This window comes from Rissa tridactyla, chromosome 2 (assembly GCF_028500815.1).
Source record: "Rissa tridactyla isolate bRisTri1 chromosome 2, bRisTri1.patW.cur.20221130, whole genome shotgun sequence".
Lineage (NCBI taxonomy): Eukaryota > Metazoa > Chordata > Aves > Charadriiformes > Laridae > Rissa > Rissa tridactyla.
Genome location: NC_071467.1, coordinates 22394726 through 22413019, shown reverse-complemented (window position 1 = coordinate 22413019; position 18294 = coordinate 22394726). Strand labels below are relative to the sequence as shown.

The following is an 18294-nucleotide window of genomic DNA, read 5'->3' as shown; positions in this document are numbered from 1 at the left end:
TGCAGCAGCTCCTACACATCCTAGAACCGTGGATCTCCTGCGCTGCTGTGACAGTGCTGTGCTTCCTTAGCAGTCGTTTTCCAAGGGAGCTCATTTTTCTGAGCCAGTGATTTGGGAAACATAGGGGGTTTTCTTACCTTCCAGACACCAGTTATTTCCTACGTGCGTTATATCCAAGAGCTTATTAAATTTCAGTGGACTATTCTGTGAAGAAAGGTAGGCTTGTTCAGGACACCTAACTAACTAGGCTATCTACTTTCAGTTGATGGGAAAATCGTTACAGTGTTACAGAAGACTGAGTGCTGAAACAAAGGCCAGATAGGGGATTCTTTAATTGCATTAGTAGGTTTTATTCTCCCCTGCATTACTAATAGCGCTTATTTCCTTTTTAAACCGGTCCCTCATTCAGGTGTAGGCAAGCTGGTATTGCTGATGCTGGTTCTAAGCCTGAGACGGTGAAGAACTTGCAATGAAGCTGTCAGTTGGAACTCCAGGGTGGAGGGATGTATGGTAAAGACAAATCAGCAAGGAAGTTGTGTGAGGTCAGCTCATGAACATATGTATGGTCTTTGTGCATGTGAATAGGGAAGAAAAAAGGCATATCCTGTAAGAAGGGTCTGAAAATTTAGATTATTTAGAATAGTGATTAAAAAGTAGCAGATTGCTTTTGATTACTTACTACGGGGCATGATCCAGAAATACTGTCTTATCTAAGTTTTCCAAGTGTGTTTTCCTTTGTATTCTCCTGAAGGAATTTCCTTTTCCAGGCATAGGCTCAAAACTTCACACAGAGAGAAGAGAAAGAAGAAGTGGAAAAGTGAAAATGCCAGAAGTAGGGCCTAACATGTAATTTGGAGTAAACATCTTCCTAAGACAAAGTCTTAAAGGCAAGAGAGAAATCCATAGGATATCATGCTTAATTAGTTCCAGGTTTCCCTGATCTTGGTAGAAGTAGAGTAGCAGGGAACATACCACAAAGGTGTGCAAGTTCCCAGTGTAAAATGTCTGGCTGTTTCCAACGACTTCTTAACAGTACTGGTCTATTTTCTTGGTGGCCCAGAGTGTGAGTTTGTGTACTGGACCACATGATGGAGGCCATGGTGCGACATACAGGGTCACACTCCAGGTGTTATATGAGAGGCACGCCTGTAAGTGTATGAGGTCATCTAGTAGGAGGTCTAGGATGCTGTGACGGGAAGCATCTCTTCCAGTGTGAGTCTGTTGAGTGTGGACTTCCATTAAGAAATTGTGGTATTTCTTTTATTTTTTTGGCTCGAGCTCACTGGTTTTAATATGCAGTAGCTTTCTACTGGAAGTAGCCAGTTTATCATACAAGTATGTTTGCCATATTGATATGCTTGCTTTCAATTTATTTAAAGGAAAGACATTTATCAAAATATATTTGACTAATAGACTAAGCCTGATTTTATTTTAGAAAAATGCAATTTTGAAGAAATTATTTCCTGTAATTTAAATCCTTCCAGCAAAACATACCCAAGTAAATATTCTTCTATCAGTGATGCTAAGTCTCAGTTCCAGAGAGCCAGAATAAAACAGTCCCGCTGAAGCCCTTTTACCCTTTACATTAAATATTTCATTCTGTTAAGAGTAACACCCTTTCTGTTGAGCACTACTAGTAGTAGTTGAATACAAGGCTACATGTTGTTTGAAGGTAAACCAGCGTCTTCAATTTTAATAACATTTTCCCCTAAACAGTATCACTCAAAAAAAAAAGACCTTTTTAAATTCTTAATGACCAACTCATGTAGACAGGGAAGTTTCTTTGGTGCCATTATCTCTAGTCAATGCCCGCATGCTCTCCATGTGATCATTCCTGCCACATCGGTATGCATTATTATGTGCTCCTCCCTCCTCCAATTCATCCTCTCACCTGCCTTGTGGATGCAGCACTCTGCTGTTTAGAATCTTCTTCCAGCTGTGTAGCTTCTCTTTTTTGTTTTTCTTTCTTGTCCATAACGGATGGGTTTACGGATATTCACCAATAACAAGGGCAGTTACACAAGGTCACACAAAATCCCTCTTAGACCCTTTATCACATGTAGTGGCCCTATAAATCTGCAGATCCATATATCAGAGCTGTCTACTAAATGTAGACATCCACAAGCTAGGCATCTACACCCAAGCTAATCATCTTGACTTCTTTTGCAGTCACTGAAGAAAAACAGAGACTTCTTGAGTACAATTCATTAATCCTTAAAGTGGATGTATAAAATAAGTCAGATGAATGGAGCAAAGAGTAACTGCTTTAGATACAGAAATCTAAAACTCCCTGAGATGAGTTCTGGGTGTCTCTGCTTTTCAGACGAGGGACACTTTTCCTGCTTATTACAACATCTGCTACTATTCTGATCTCCAAATCAGAAGTCTCTGATGAATTGTGCATAATGATTTTCTTAGTGCTTATGACTGTCAAGTTCGTGTACAGAAGTGTGATCGCACTACTTAATCTTTGACTTCTCTTAAGAACCACAGCATTGAATCTCACAAGTGGCTCAAGGCCTGCTTTCTAGAAGATCTGATAAAAGATCTAGGTCTTTTGCATTTATTTACCTGGTTGCCCCCAGACTTCCCAGCTCCTAGTGGTAAGGCTCTGGAGGCCTTAGCGCAGGTGCCACCGATTTATGTAGTCAGGGCTAAGTGCAAACATCAGTGTGATCTACAGTTTTCTTTACACTAATGAAAACTGATACATTTTTCTCCTAATTACTGCATTTCTCTGTATCTCACATATTAAAAGTCAAGACTGTACTTCATAGCCTTTACATAAAGAACAACTTCTCTTTTTTGTTTTGGTAGGACCAGATCCTTCAGACATTTTCCTAGGCTGCTGCATGTCAAAAGCTGACAAATTCATAGGAATAAGTATTTCCAAGCAAGAAATATTGAAAAGCATGGTAGGATGTTTCAAAGCCTGCTGTAAGACCTGCAAGAAGAAGCTTCCTTATGTCATCAGTGCTCAAACTATGTTAGTGACGCTGTTGAAAAATATTTCTGTGCTTTATGTGTGCCAGGCAACTTTGCATTTGTTCCTGCACCAAATGCTAGCACGTCCCTGAAGTGTCCAGAGCTGACAAAGCAATTGTTTAAGCACTCGTATAATCACCTCCAGGCAATTCTGGCTGTGTAGCTCCTCTTTGGAGTCATACACTGTGTGTCAGTCTAGATGGATAGTACTGCAAACATAGAAAGTAACCTGTTTAAATCCAAGTTCTTCAATAGCTGTAGTCCACTTTACACTTCTCTCCAGAGCCCTTCTGGTACAGGGCTCCACTGGGAGCCTTGCAGTTAAGAGGAGGATCAAGTGACATGGGATGTGCGCTGCTCACTATAGCCTTAAAATCACCTGCTGAAAATCACCTTGGAGGGTGAATATACTCACTCGATTGTAAGGCTAAATCATTTGTAGCTTTGAGTAGTGACACATATGCACAATCACTGGCTCACGTGGTTAGTATGTAGTATGTATTCAGCATGCAGCATGTAGTCAGGTAGACTCCAAAGCTTGAAGAATTTAAAGTTACGTGACCTGTCCTTTTTGACAGTGAGATTTGAATTTGAAGAAATGTTTTACTTGGTTCAAAGCAAGATGATGTTTTTAATTTACCAAGGGAGGAACTTTCCAGTTCAAATAAGTCCTGGTTTAGACAGAAAGGGCATGGCTTATCTATATATGTGAAGGTTTTGGGCACCTTAGAGCATCCCAGATGACTCTGTATGTGTAGAATAGCCAATTAAACCGAGCATCTTGTGTCTAAACTGTTTGGAAGATAAATGGTTTTGGACTTGACCATGAACTTGGACAACACTCAAGAAAGAGTAGACGCATCTATGTAGGTTAGATTCAAATTACTTAATGCCTTTTAAAAGATACTTAATTACCATATTTCTGGGTGAGAAAGCTGTTCTAAGAAGCAAAAAATACATAATAAAACATTAAAGTATAAGGAGAGTGGAAACTGACTGGAGTTCTTTTAAATAGACACTGTCATTCAAGGTTCTCACCGCTATGGGACATTCTTATTGCTGTGGGTTCCTGGGTGGGGAAGAAGAAAATCTTTTCCTCTGCATATTTGGTTTTAGCTAAAGAAAATGAGCAAGACATACCAAACATCATTAAGCTTACAAAGGTTTCAGCTTAACATCATTTGTACAGAAAGGCTAGGTCAGTGATGTGATTTCTCTCCAAATCTGATTTGTCCATGCAGGCTTTCCATATACACATAGACCCCACTGACATTAATAAGAGCAGACCTCACATATGTCCTTTCTCGTATCCAGCTGCACTCCTGAACTCATGAGGCATCTGAACGACATTAGCTAAGATTGTGTCTTGCTTAGTAATAGATTAGTTCCCTTTTCCATGAGAGATGGCTTTGATATTATATGATATTATAGCTTATATAATATATCAACGAGGTGACGTTTTTTCCTGAGTCATTTCTGCTGCACACCCTAAATGCACATATTCTTAATAAAGCATCTGCTATTGTGGAAGAGAAATATCTAAGAGACCAGCAAGTGCGTTCTCTGGTAGCCAGAATTAAAACTACAGTGTCTTTGTTATGGAAAGATTATGGTTTAACAACTTTTCTTGTAGGGAACAAAGAACTATGTGTCTTACATGTATTACTTTTAGTTTTACAAAATTTCACAAATCTTTTACCCAATCGAGATTTTAATATTTATAGAACTTGTACTGAAAAATTTGTGTCAAATGAGTTTACCAAGTCATTCACTCTGCCTCAAAAAAGTCTGGGTGTATTAAGCAATACATGTCTCTCACAGAAATGTAATATGCTACAGGGCTTCCAGACAGTCATCCTGGATATATTTTGAAAAGTTTAAATATTTTGTTAATAATAGTTTGATTGAATTTTATTAACTTTTATAGTATTTAGACCTGTGATTTTGACGATAATGCAGCGTTAAGGGCAAAATCTAGATGATCTACGAGGGCTTTATCATTTCTAAGTTCTGTGACAATTTTTTTAAACATATAGCTACATATTCTAATGGAAAAAAGAATACCGATATGAACAAAACGGCCTTTGGATGGAGTTGTTGCTTATTTTGGAATTTTTGGTATTTAGTGTGAGACACAACTAAATTAAAATGAAAGGCAGCTTTCTACATTTTGACTGGAAAGGAGAGGAGAAAATAGTAGAGCAAGAAGTGGGAGTGCTTTGATCAGGCAACAGGCTCAGCTTTGCATGTGTTTCTCCGTGCAGGTTTAGGTTCAGGGTTTACCATTTGATAAAGATTAACTGTTGCTGCAAAATAACTGGATCTTTTGAAATATAAGTAATTTCTATGTGCTAATGCCTCGGGTATGCTGGGCTAAATGTGTCTAATCTTGAACACATACAGTATGTGGATGCAGCATACAGTAATACATGGGTGAGAGGACTCTTGCAAACCTTTTTAGCAAGCGGGAATCGGTTACAACTAAACTTTCTAACTGAAAGTCGGTGTGTATGTTTCAAATGCGGGTGTGCATATGCCAGACTCTTAAGAGCCCCACACTGCTCAACAACTGCTCATATAAACACCTATAGGATGAACTTATATATACACAGCACAACCATACTGTAAAGTACAGTTACTGTAAAGCTAATGTGAGTCTTTGCATGTCTGTATGCACACATAGTGGACATGCAAGTAGCAAGTGAAGACTGGACCAGTTTTTCATGACCAGATATATGCACATTTACAGTGGGAATGTGTATATGGTCAGTACATCTCAGGGGCCTCAACTTTTAAATAACTTATTTTCCTATTTTTAAGAATTTATTTCCTACTTAGACACACAAGTGAAAGTTCAGTTTGATAGGAATCCTTGCTCTTGACAAGCTCATACAAAGCTGTGCAATTGATATGGGAAAAGACATGAATAGTAGAGCTGGCAAAGCCACGACCAGTTTCATAAAGTACAGGTAGAGTCCTATGTTCACTGTAGAACAGCAAGGACATAACAGCTATACGCCTGGATTCCTTTCTGGTGGCCTCTTTTGGATTATAAGTGATAGCCAAGATTGTTGCTGAGATTTTTAAAACCTTAAAAAAATGGCTAGTAATTTGCAGTGGTAGATTCTTAATTTCTAATGGTAGATACCTACATTTAAATTTAGTCATTTTGATATTAATACACCATTTCTCAGAAAGAGTCATGAATGAGTATCAGTGAGAATGATCAGTTTTAACAGCTCCCATTATAAAGCCCATCATATTTCAGTGCCCTGCTCCTTGAATTAGATACCAAATGATAGGGGACGCAATTACAACATTTTAGTCAGACTTTGGGTTTGGGTACAGCAGTTGTATTGATGACACAGAAAATTACTGCTGGGAAAAAACAATATGGGGTCATGTTCATGGAATTAGAGCTGAGAGGTCATCATTACTATACTGAGATGAGTTTTTCTCATTTAAGATTGATTTTTTTAATATATTTTAAAACCAGGATTTGTAAAACAGACAATATGTAGACTGGAACTCTTGTTATCTTCTGGATATCTCTAAATGTATATTTATGCAGTAAAGGCTAGATTTTCATGAGCTCACTGATGATTTCACTCAGTTCCCCTGAAGCAATGTCTTTGGAGGCAGAGGTAAGACAGCACTGGAAATTCCATGGCAGAAGTACCCTTAGCAAAATGTTATTAGCTTTCAGAAGAATATTTCTTTTCCCTTTAGCAGGATAGCAACACTTTTATCTGTAATATAGTCAAGATGTTAACAGTCACGAGAAAACAGTTTCAGTGAGAATTTCCCATTTTAAAATATTATCTTCCTTTCAAGAATCAAGAAACACAGTTAGTACATTTAGAGCAGGCCTATTTATTACTTAGAAAATGTGAATTAATTAAAGCTTCAAAATAAAACTGTTTTTATGAAATCAAAGGATATTAAATATGCTACAGTATTTCTGCAAAATGTAAGGGACCAAGTTCAAAGTGTATTTTTGAAAAGAAAACCATGGTATTTTGTACATTTCCTTCTTTAAAATAATGAGGCTTGATTATTTTTTTTTCCATATAGCATACGCAAGTCTATATATTAGGAGAAAACACATGAAAAAAGATCATGTTTCTCATGGTACATGATATCCCTCTAAGGAGAATATTTTTTACTTTTCTGAAGCACGTATTAGCTTTTTGTAGCTTAGTTTTATGGGGCTGTATCTTCACATCCTCTCTGTGAAGTTTTCTAGACAAGTGTTAGGACCGTGATCAGACCTGTTGGTTATATTTCACCACCTTATTGATGCAGTTTCAGAGGAAGAGGTTGAGCAACGTCAAAGCAGGATCTGAAGTCCTGGAAACAGAAAAATGTCATTTGTGGTCTGTGCTAAAAAGAGCAGAACTACTTTGGTTTAGTGTTCCTTTTTTTTTTTTTTTTTTTAACCTGGTCTAGTGGGAGGTGTTCCCATGGCAGGTTGAAATTGGGTTGGGACTGGATGATCTTTAAGGTCCCTTCCAACCTAAACCATTCAAACCATTCTATGATTCTATGATTCTTTTGGTCATGAAATTCAATAGGAAAGTCAATATTTTTCCCTGCATCAAAAATCCTGTATCAAAATACTTTGGAGCATGTAGTAACAAAATATTTTCCATGTAACATGTAGTAACAATGGTGAGGGAAAAAAAAAAGAGAAATCTAATAATGCAAAATGTGTGGGCATAATTTACAATTTAAATTACCTACATAAAAGAGAATGTTTTATTAAAATACGTGAGTCATTCTCCAGTTCTATGGACAGCAGCATTAACTTAGACCTTTTCTTTAAAACTGCTTTTTAAACCTTTCTTCCCACCATGTGTCTGCCATACAGGTTAAACTCTGGTTCTATAAACCACCTGTATATTTTGTCAAAAATCTACGCATTTATTCCCAGTTATGAGGTACTTGTACTTACTAGAATTCTTTCTGATATTTAACCAGTAGACATTTCTCTGGGAATTTCAAGCAAAGTTAATATGCTTTTTGTTCTAAAAGTAGTTTCTATGTTTGTTTTTCTTAACAATGGTATTTAACAGATCATTTAACCTTCTTTAAAACATCGTCTACTGTACAGTTGAATATAGAGTACCATTGTTTTAAGTATTTTATTAAAGTGATTAGAATAAATACTAGTTTGTGTTAGGAAAGCAAAGAAATATGTTCCTGAAGACAAAACTGTTTCTTTAGGTGAAAACTTATTCCATATTCAAATGCTTTTCTTTCTGAAAATTGTTAGGAATACAATACATTTTGCCTTTTCATTTAATTTACTGTAAGTAATTTTATAGAAGCAGTTAAAAACTCCGAAGCAATGACGCTTTATACTGTACATAATTTTATGCACACATAGGCACACACAAACGTACCTCCTTCCTCACTGTATTTCATATTCTCTGTACTCTGCTGTTGGAGCCTTCAATTTTTCTTGGAAGCACTTTGCAAGTCCTGCTAGCAAAGGTTATGAATCAGCTAGGATAATCAGAAGTCTCTACAATTTTACTGTATCTTTGTCTATCCTTTCTTTCACCTTTCCTTTACTGCACTATCTTGTCTGTCTGATTCTCGCAGGAGACATGGATTACAACTGGTTGGACCATACGTCTTGGCATAGCAGTGAGGCATCCCCAATGTCTTTGGTGAGACATGTGGAGCCTTACCATTTAGTTTCCTTTATCATTTCACATTTCCTTTGTTTTATTTACACCTTTGCATGTTTTCTTTTTTGTATCCTTTTTTTTATCCCACACCTATAGGGGACAGTCAAAGGGGAAAAAGAAAAACTAGTGAGCAGGCAGTTTTGTCGGATTCTAACACCTTATCCCAGAGGCAAAAGAAAATGGTGTGCTTTGGTGGCCACTCTTTGGAAGAGGACTTGGAATGGTCTGAGCCTCAGATAAAAGACTCTGGGGTAGATACGTGTAGTAGCACAACTCTAAACGAGGAACATAGCCATAGCGAGAAGGTACTGAGATTATGGAGCCTGCATTTTAATCTGCTCATTTGGTCTTTGTTTGCTATCTGTCACTCATTAAAATAGTGCATAAAATAAAAGATAGGGTGTTTCTAGAGACAATGTAGCATTTCTTAAGGTGCAGAAAAGAAAAACAAATGAAAAGTCTCTGCATGCTTGCAGCTTTTACTGTTTGGCAGCCTAAGAAAAAAATTGAGAGGCATAAAGGAATGTTGTTCTTACGGTTGCATAATAGCATATCATGGTGTTACCTTCAAGTATAAAGTAATTAACAATAAGGATTCTACTGATTGGCTTATTTGATTTACTGTGTTCAAACTCCTGGGGCTGAAATTAAATTAATAGTTTAAACCCCAGGCGAAAAAGGGAGAAAATTGGGTCTCTCTGCACAGAAAAGTTGTTTTTCTTTTTTCCCTTTCACTGTCATGGTTGTTCTTTTGTTTTGTTGCCATGCCATTTTTGTGCAGTATTGTGCAGAATTAAAGGCTTTGCCATCTGCTTTGGTATTTTTTATTTTTGCTTTCTGTTTGGTGGAGATTATGATAAATCTTTTTAGAGTTATTAGTTGTAATGGGAGCAGATTTGTCTGTGCCTGCTAATTTTGCATGAAATAGAGCATGAAATAGTATTTTTCAGTGAAAACGTGTTATGATTACACAAAATAAAATGTTAAAATTTTATTAATTTTGCCAATATAAAAGTATAACTGTGCCCATGTATACTAATGGAATAATAACGTTCACTGTGACTATGCTTCATATGTGAAGTAATTATTCCAAGAAAGAAACAATACATTTAAATAGGGTAATGACTATACCTTCTAATGTATTCTATAATTTTTACTATACTGCTACTGAGAGAAAACAGAACACTGAAGAAGTTTGTCAGTCTTAGAGAAAACTGACATGTTTGGAATACTGGAAAAGGGAAACATGTCTTACATCAAATTTCTGTTTTGAGTTAAACTTCTTTTTCAGTATTCCTCTTATACTAGACCTCTACATTTTGGGGTTTTTTTTGTCAGTACTCAGGTGTGATTGCCACTGTGTGTAGATAACTATGTATAGTTGTCTGTATCTGTCTAATCAAGGTGTAAAGATCATTCGATATATCTACAAATTGGATTTAGTAAAATAGATAATGTTATTAAATGTTAGACATACATTGTGATGGACGATATAGCCAGATAAATATTTTCCAGCACAGTTTTCTGTCATTCTATTGCATTAAATATTGGTGTAATCATAATACTTTCATGGCATTTTTGAACTATATCAGGAAATGAAAAGTATTACTGAAATATTTTTATTTAAAATCCTATTCACTATATTTTCCATTAACACCATATGATAGCATCCTGTAACTTGGCAACCATCCAAAGACGGAGATCGTCTCATTGGTCGGATTTTGTTAAATAAGCGACTAAAAGATGGCAGTGTGCCTAGAGACTCGGGAGCAATGCTTGGATTGAAGGTTGGTAATGAATAATTTTGGAACTAACAACTCTTTCAGTTAAACTAGCTACCTTTATAATGAAGGTATTCTCATATTATATAGTGTATGCATACCGATATCTATAATGTCTTATCATTCTCAAAATTAAAATATAGAGACATTTCATATTAATTACCAAGAGTAATTTTACAGGGTCCCTGACAGGCTCAAAAAATTGTATTTTTCTGAAAGACTAGACATGTTTTCACAAGTTTGCTGAGAATGTCTGCTCTGCGAGGTACTAATTGCATCCTTGCTGGGCAAGCCAAGCCCTGTCCGCTTTCTTCAGTATTAAGGATTGCACCATGGTATAACTTCAGTTCCCCAAAAGAGGGGAGAAATGTGAAAAATAAATTACCTCTTTTGAAGACAGAGGGGACATCTGGAAGTTAATGAAATTTCAATCCAGAGCAGAGTCTGCCAATGGAAGAGCCTGGTTCCGTTTTTTTTTACCTTCTGATTGTTTGATTTGCTATATTTTAAATACACAAGACAGAAAATTATTTAATATTTGTTTTATATCATCACAAAGTAATGTGTTTGAATCTTTTTAATGATGCCCTACTCTTTGAACATATTATGAAACTATTTCTAGCTCGTATGTTGATCTCATTTTTTGTGTGATATTATTTGAAGTTCCAGCAATACCAGTACAAGAATGAGAATGAATTATACACAGTAAAGGAAACAATCATGTATTTATTTTGATTCAACATCCTTGTTGTGAGAAATCATTAAGAAGTTTGATTAATTCTCCATTCTCTATTTAGCATGACACTGACTCCACTTTGGGTACACAGATAAGGTTATAGTCATACACTCTGTATAGGGATTAAATCAGTGTGGTTACTTATATACTGACATGCTTTGGAATTTTTTCAGTTTTTTATTTAACTGACAAATGGTTTTATTTTGAAGTCAGTGGAGAAGCCAGTTGAGGATCACTTTTGGTATGTATATTACTGTTTTAATGTCAGAAAATGCAAGAGAAGAAACTAACAGTGCCACTATTAAGTACTTTTTGTTTAAACTTCTATGTTTAAAATTCTAAAATCTTCTGTTGTAAGGGTGACCTCTTCACTGACATTCATGAATAGTTTAGATTCAAGAGTAGCTACTTTTTGATCTCTATAGGCATCTGAAAAGAGTGATTTTCAGCAGTTAGTTATTCCTGAGCTGAATTTTCAAATATTTACATTACTGAAAGTAACCTAAACTGGATTTTAAATCCCAATATGAAGACTATTAAGAAACCTTAAGAATTTGAAGATTATGCAGTTGTAACCGATTCTGCTATGCGAATCTCCTAATTCTAAGGTAAATATTAAGTTCAAACCTGTTGAAGTTTCCTGTAGAGAAATCTTCAGAATAAGTATTTTCATCTGACTTGCCCAGCCAAAGTGAATGTGATTAACTGAGGTGTTTGATGCTTAGTGTGGACATCGTGAGTTCTGTTACATTAGTATATCTGTTTTCAGTTAAAAAGTATTGAAGTAAGCAGTCTAATACCTTACTTTTTTGGGGTGGTAATTTATAATACAGTGAAATACTATGCACGTATTTGCTAAAGTTTAAAAGCTGTAGCATTCTGTATTTGCACTGTGTTTAAATTACACAAATAGACAGAATAGGTACAAACATAACCTGTCATAACCAACAGACTGTGGTGTTTTTCTCAAGTGCATCTGTCTTATCTGGGCTACATAAAACAAGGAAATAATTGAATTCTTTCTGTTGCCAGAACATTGAAGTCATTTAAAATAATTTTCATTCTATGAAAATACTTCCTCTTTGAAACAGGTAGTAGGAGGAAAGATGACTGAATCAGGTCGACTCTGCGCATTTATCACCAAAGTTAAAAAAGGAAGCTTAGCTGATACAGTGGGGCATCTTAGACCAGGTATGTATCTGCTATAGATATACACTGCTGAATTGCTTTTCTGAAGGTGATAACAAGCGACCAAGTTTAATTAGATGTGAAATTATGTTAAATAGGTGTGATGAACTACTGCAGAATTCAAGCTGATATTCAATTACTAGATTATTGAAATTGCTACTTTTATGAAATATATAAATTCTCATGTTCTTCAAAATCATATTTTAATATTTTTATTCATAGAGTAATGATTTTACACTCAAAATAATATTCCACTGATGCCCTGCCCAGTCATTTTGTGGTGTATATTAATTTAGACCAAACCAAGCTATTACGAATGTGTGAACAGAACCAGCTCGGCTAAGAAACTGCTTCTATCCCAACATGCAAACAATGGATTGCTAGATTGGAGAATGTGCAAGAAATACTAACTATTAACATAAGAGCTGTCTGAACCTTAAATACTAAACTTGCAGAGGTAAATGGATCTTCAAGATAGTAAGTTGATGAAATATGCTGTTTTAAAGATCTGCATTTTCTAAAGAGCACGTTGAGATTTCTGTAAGCCACAGCTGCCAAAGCGAGTAAGAGCTATATCTTATTTAATAGGCGATCTGCTTGATATTATTGTTTCACTCAACTTCACGTATTTGAAGCTGAGCTGCAGAAAACCTTTAATACTAGGATTTTACTGTAGGAAAAACTTCAAACTTGTTCTACAACACAGGTTTCACAATGCGGTAAACTGACAGTAGAATGGCTTCAATTGTCATTGTAAGTACAGTCCACAGCAGACTTCCTAAGCAGAATGTTATTACTGAAATTATAGGTGATGAAGTATTAGAATGGAATGGAAGGCTACTACAAGGAGCCACATTTGAGGAGGTGTATAACATCATTTTAGAATCCAAACCTGAGCCACAAGTGGAGCTTGTTGTTTCAAGACCAATAGGGTAAGTAAGTTCGTAAATGTTTGTATTAAATATGCTAATATGGTCAAAAATAGGTTCCTTTCTGTGGTTAACTGGTGATCCAGCCTATAGTGGCTCTGAAACTGTGGTTATACTCTTTATTGTTGTAATTCTTCCCTCTTGGTTTTTACTTCTCCATTCTCATTTTTATGTAATATATATAAAATTATATATTCATATTTGGTCTATTTACTGAAAGTCTGCAGTGTAGAGTTTTGTCCAAAATACAGTATGCTAATGACATAATCAATATGCTTTGGAAAGTCTCAAATCCACCTTCTCATCATCTTAATCTGTGAAATCTATTAAATTATTTCTTGTTATCTAATACAGAACATATCTGAATGAATTATCACTATGTGGGACCTTTTCTTTGGTGCTTTACACTGCCCCATTTTCTTTACTTTCAGACCTGTCTCTCAATGTCTCAACTTAAATTTTTCTTGCATAGCAATAGGGCGTTTATAGTAGTGTTGTTATATTAGACTGTGAATACTTCCCCTTCTTCACCTGTTCTTTTTCTTCCAAGTTCCTACAGCCTACAGTCACATCCATCCCTTTTTTACTACTCCATGGGAAGCTCCAAAGCTGGTCACACCAGGGCTGTGAAGAGAGGGATGTTTATCACTGAATTTGAAGATGCCTACAGTTGTTAAGAATTTTCTCTTTTGCCCCACAGAATTTATTATGATATATATGATGGAACAGGACAGGTTGCTAGGTAATCTTATCTAGACTCCCTTTTCCATGTGAGGTTGGACCAGATGGTCTTTCAAGATCCCTTCCAACCTGGTCTGTTCTATGATTCTATAATTATATATTAATAAATCTATTTATCCCATTGTTTTGTTTAAGATGCACACAATTATCGTACCTTTATACAAGAAACATGGGTAACATAACAACTAAAAATCAAGAAGTATTAAAAAAAATCTAGAACCATATCATTTGAGGATGGAACTTCAGTGAGGATAATTTGTTATTGGTTCAGCTATAATAGGAACTTAATGTGTTTGACACATCAGGAGCTTAATGTGTAGGAACTTAATTTGGTTTGACAATTTTAAACAAACCTGATGATAATAACAAAACCTGCTTTATCTTTTCAGTGAGATGAGAGGTTTTCTCCTAAATACATATTGAATTGCAACCCCTTTAGGGTAAAGGCTTTATCATCTGTCCTATTCTTAAAAACCTTTGTATAACTTGAGAGTTATAGGTGTAATAGTAATGCTAAGGGACAGACTGCATTACAAGTAGAATATTGTCTCAGAAAAGGAGGTTTCAAATTAATTTCATGCAGGTGAAAGATATTTCATAGTGTTTCTCAAACAGAAGTTTTCAGCAAAGGTTTCAAGGAACTGCTCACATCATGAAAATATTCGATTTTTTTTCTCTTTCTGTATTTTATTCTTCATTTTTCAAAACCTCCTGTATTCTTTCTTCTGCTTTTATATTTACGGTCTGTGTTTACCTTCCTTATCATCATGTCTTCTGTTATGTTACTATGTGCTCCACTTGCAGTCACTAGAGCAGCTCATCTAGAATTCCTTAAAGTGATGTGGGCTCTCAAGATACCTTCTTCAGCATTAACTGCTTGCCACATAGTCTGAAGAACTGAGCCAGATCAGGCCTAAAAAGGTTGTTCTGTGTACTTGATTCCCCGTGTCTTTTTGCAGTAGTTGTAAAAGAAGGTTTTCACCTCCAAAACGCCAGTTACTAGTCTAAATGTTTATAACCGAAGTCTCAGTGATGAATACTTTCTGTAAGTTGGTAAGATTTTAGATTCTGGTTAGATGTATGTAACTCTTTGGATTTTGATATTGATGATATGACTTCATAAATGTTTTTCATGAGACTTGCGCTGATGAACTGAAAAGACCATATTATCCTCTCAGTTTAGGAGATTTCAGGTCATAATTAAATGGACTACAGAAATTGGTATCTTATGCTTGCTGAAGGAAATATAACACCATAGGTCTGTGTTCTGCCCCAGGGAATAAAGTTTCAATGTATTTAAAATCATTAAAAGTTCAGATTTACCAGATGTCAGAAGTGATGATTATTTCAGTTAGAATAATTGATGCCCACTTAAAGGATTTCACTTTTGCATTGAGGTATATCCTATTACTTATAGAGTCTCTTGATGGTCTCATGGCAACGCACTAACTCATGCCAGAAATCTTCAGAAAGTTACTGCCAATTAACTAAGAAAGAGAACTTGTTGTCACATCCTGATATTCTGAATACAAAAACAAATTCCAGTAAACACAATTGTTATTTCTTCTTCATTTTATTGTGGGTGGACTGCTATGAAAACTGAAGATGACAGCTAAACTGATAAAGGAAGATAAAACAGAAAGCTCCTTAAAACAAAGTCATACCATTTTGGCATGCAATTTATCCCTTTTTCTATCTTAAAATAAAAATTAACGGTCAAGTTTCTATTCAGTGTGAGCTAGCTGTCTGTTATATAAAAGAACTTATCTATTTTCTGCTTTCTAATTCGCAGAAATAGTTATTTTAAAATGCATGTTAATTTCATAGTTTCTTCTGTTTTGAATTTGGAAGGAATGATGTGTTGTGTTTTATTAATTATTCTATATAATCTACTTGCATATCTTAAAATGTAGAGATGCCTAAAACTACTTCTGCTTTATCTCAGTGAGAGTTCCTTGTAAGAAATATCATTCACACTGCTGTGAAATACTGGGATCTGTATGCTTTAGTAACATAAATGATAGTGTTCAAAGCTTTCAAGTTTATTGTTTCAGCTATCTATAGAAAATTCATATTCAATCTATTCACAGTGATAAATGTTTTCAAAGTTTTCTTCTCATCTCATATGATAAAAATAATTTTTTGAAACTACAGGTTAGGCCTGGGAGCTTATTTCTGAGTAGAGTAATGCGGTTACAGCAGCCGCATGCCTTCTGATTCAGTTGAATTATCAAGTACTGTGCATCAGTTCACTTGGAAAGTTTCCTCCGTCTGCTTACTAAAGCTACCTTTCTAGTGAGTCTGTAAAATGTTTGGAAATGGTATACCAAAAAGTAACTAGATAAATGTTATTTACATATAGTACAGACTCTTGTTCTCATTGCATGAGACAGTAAATATCACTGAAAGCATTTTTAACTTTCCCTTCCTTTTCATATACCTTTGTGGTGGGTTGACCTATCTGGCCGTCGAGAGCCCACCCAACTGCTCTCTCCCTTCCCTCAGCAGGACAGGGAGAGAAAAAAAAACAGAAAAGCTCATGGGTCAAGATAAGGGTGAAGAGATCACTCAGCAATTACCATCATGGGCAAAACAGATTCAATTTAGGGAAGATTAATTTAGTTTATTAGGAATTAATAAGAGAATAGGATAGGGAGAAATAAAACCAAAACTAAAACCACCTTCCCCTCACCTCTCTTCATCCCAAGCTCAAATCCCTTCTTTGTTCCTGGCTCTTCTGCCTGCCCTCCCGGCCAAGCTGTGCACGGGGATGGGGAATGGGGGTCACGGTCACTCCTCCTCCTCCCCCCCCCGCCCTGCCCTGCCCTGGGTATCTGCAGGGATCTCATGGGTTTTTTTTCTCACTCTTCTCTCTCACAGCTGCTGCACAGGGTTTTTTACCCTTTCTTAAATATGCTATCACAGAGGCACCACCTTTTTTGCTGATGGGCTCAGCTGAGCCCTGTGGTGGGGCCACTGGGGCCGGCTGGAACCAGCGGTGTCCAGCATGGGGCAGCCCCGGCCTCTCCTCACAGAGGCCGCCCCAGTGACACCAAATGTAGCTTTGGGGAAACCAGCTACACTGAAACACACACCATGATTTTAAATATTGTTCTTGGTGTGATTCAGAGCTGAAGCTTTTCAACTTGCTTAGGTTTGCTCAAATACCTCCAAAATGATTTATTAGCATATTGATAGTTTTTATTAGCATACAGTAATGTTTGCCCCTCATAGGAAGGATATGTTTCTCTGGGGGGTGGGTGGGCGTAATGAGGTACTCAGGTATTGGGACCGAGTGCTTTAAAATTCCATAGCTGTACACACAATTTAGTACAGGTGATGCAACCACTCGTGTATATGCAAGTATGCAATTTTGCCAAATGAAATTGCTCACCGTATCGAGTCATGGAAAAGGTAAGATTGTCCAAATTTGGGGTTCAAGGACACTAAAGGACGTAGTAGGATAGCCATTACTGGCAGTGTAGTATGTTTGAGTGAGGGTCCAATAAATTGAATTAATGTATAATGTCATAATAAAGTCTACTACTCACAGTTTTTGTCTGTTATTAACTCTGAGATTGTTCTGGTTTTTTTATTTACTGAATTATTTAATTTGTGATTGTGCAGCCTCTCTCCTGCATTCACCGAACCACTTGTTCTCTAGGCTTTAATTTGCCACTGAAATTATTTAGACTGGATAAAAGGTGAATCTTCTCTGTGGCTGAAGCAGAACATAAGCCTTTCCTGAGGCATTCCATGGTGGCTTGAGAAGTTTTATAGCGTAACTGAACTTTGAATATGCTTGTTATATAAAGGATCAGCCTGTCTTACTTTTCCTGATTTCAGGGACATTCCCAGAATACCTGACAGCACACATGCACAGCTGGAGTCCAGTAAGTTTCAATTGTGGGGTAGGAAAATCTTCTCTCTCTTTTATGTAAGCACAAATAGATTGAAAAATGTCATCTACAGTCAGTATAGCTCTTGTCTCTTTGTCCGTATTTGTCTCGATATGTCATCTTACTGTATTATCTATCTACTTTTGTTTAATAATAAACTATCAGAAGTCAGGATATTTTGATTTGTTTGACAATTGGTTATAAGCTTAGTCTATTTTTGATTGAAGAGAAAAGCATAATTCTAACTAATGTACAAGAACATTCATAGTAATTTTTAATTTCCTGTTTTGTTGATTTGCATTTCAGTTGGACCTTATAAACTAAAAATGGGGATGAAAT

At 36.1% G+C, this 18294-nt stretch overlaps 1 protein-coding gene across 3 annotated transcripts in view; it reads left to right on the top strand.

The window, feature by feature from the left end:
- Window positions 1-18294, top strand: part of RIMS2 (regulating synaptic membrane exocytosis 2) — a 490283-nt gene that overhangs the window by 244577 nt on the left and 227412 nt on the right. For all 3 annotated transcript variants that reach the window (XM_054192248.1, XM_054192250.1, XM_054192247.1), the window contains 5 exons: window positions 8778-8986; window positions 10349-10468; window positions 12290-12389; window positions 13195-13318; window positions 17903-17949. In XM_054192248.1, coding sequence (XP_054048223.1) covers window positions 8778-8986; window positions 10349-10468; window positions 12290-12389; window positions 13195-13318; window positions 17903-17949 — 600 coding nt within the window. The remainder of the gene's footprint in view (window positions 1-8777; window positions 8987-10348; window positions 10469-12289; window positions 12390-13194; window positions 13319-17902; window positions 17950-18294) is intronic.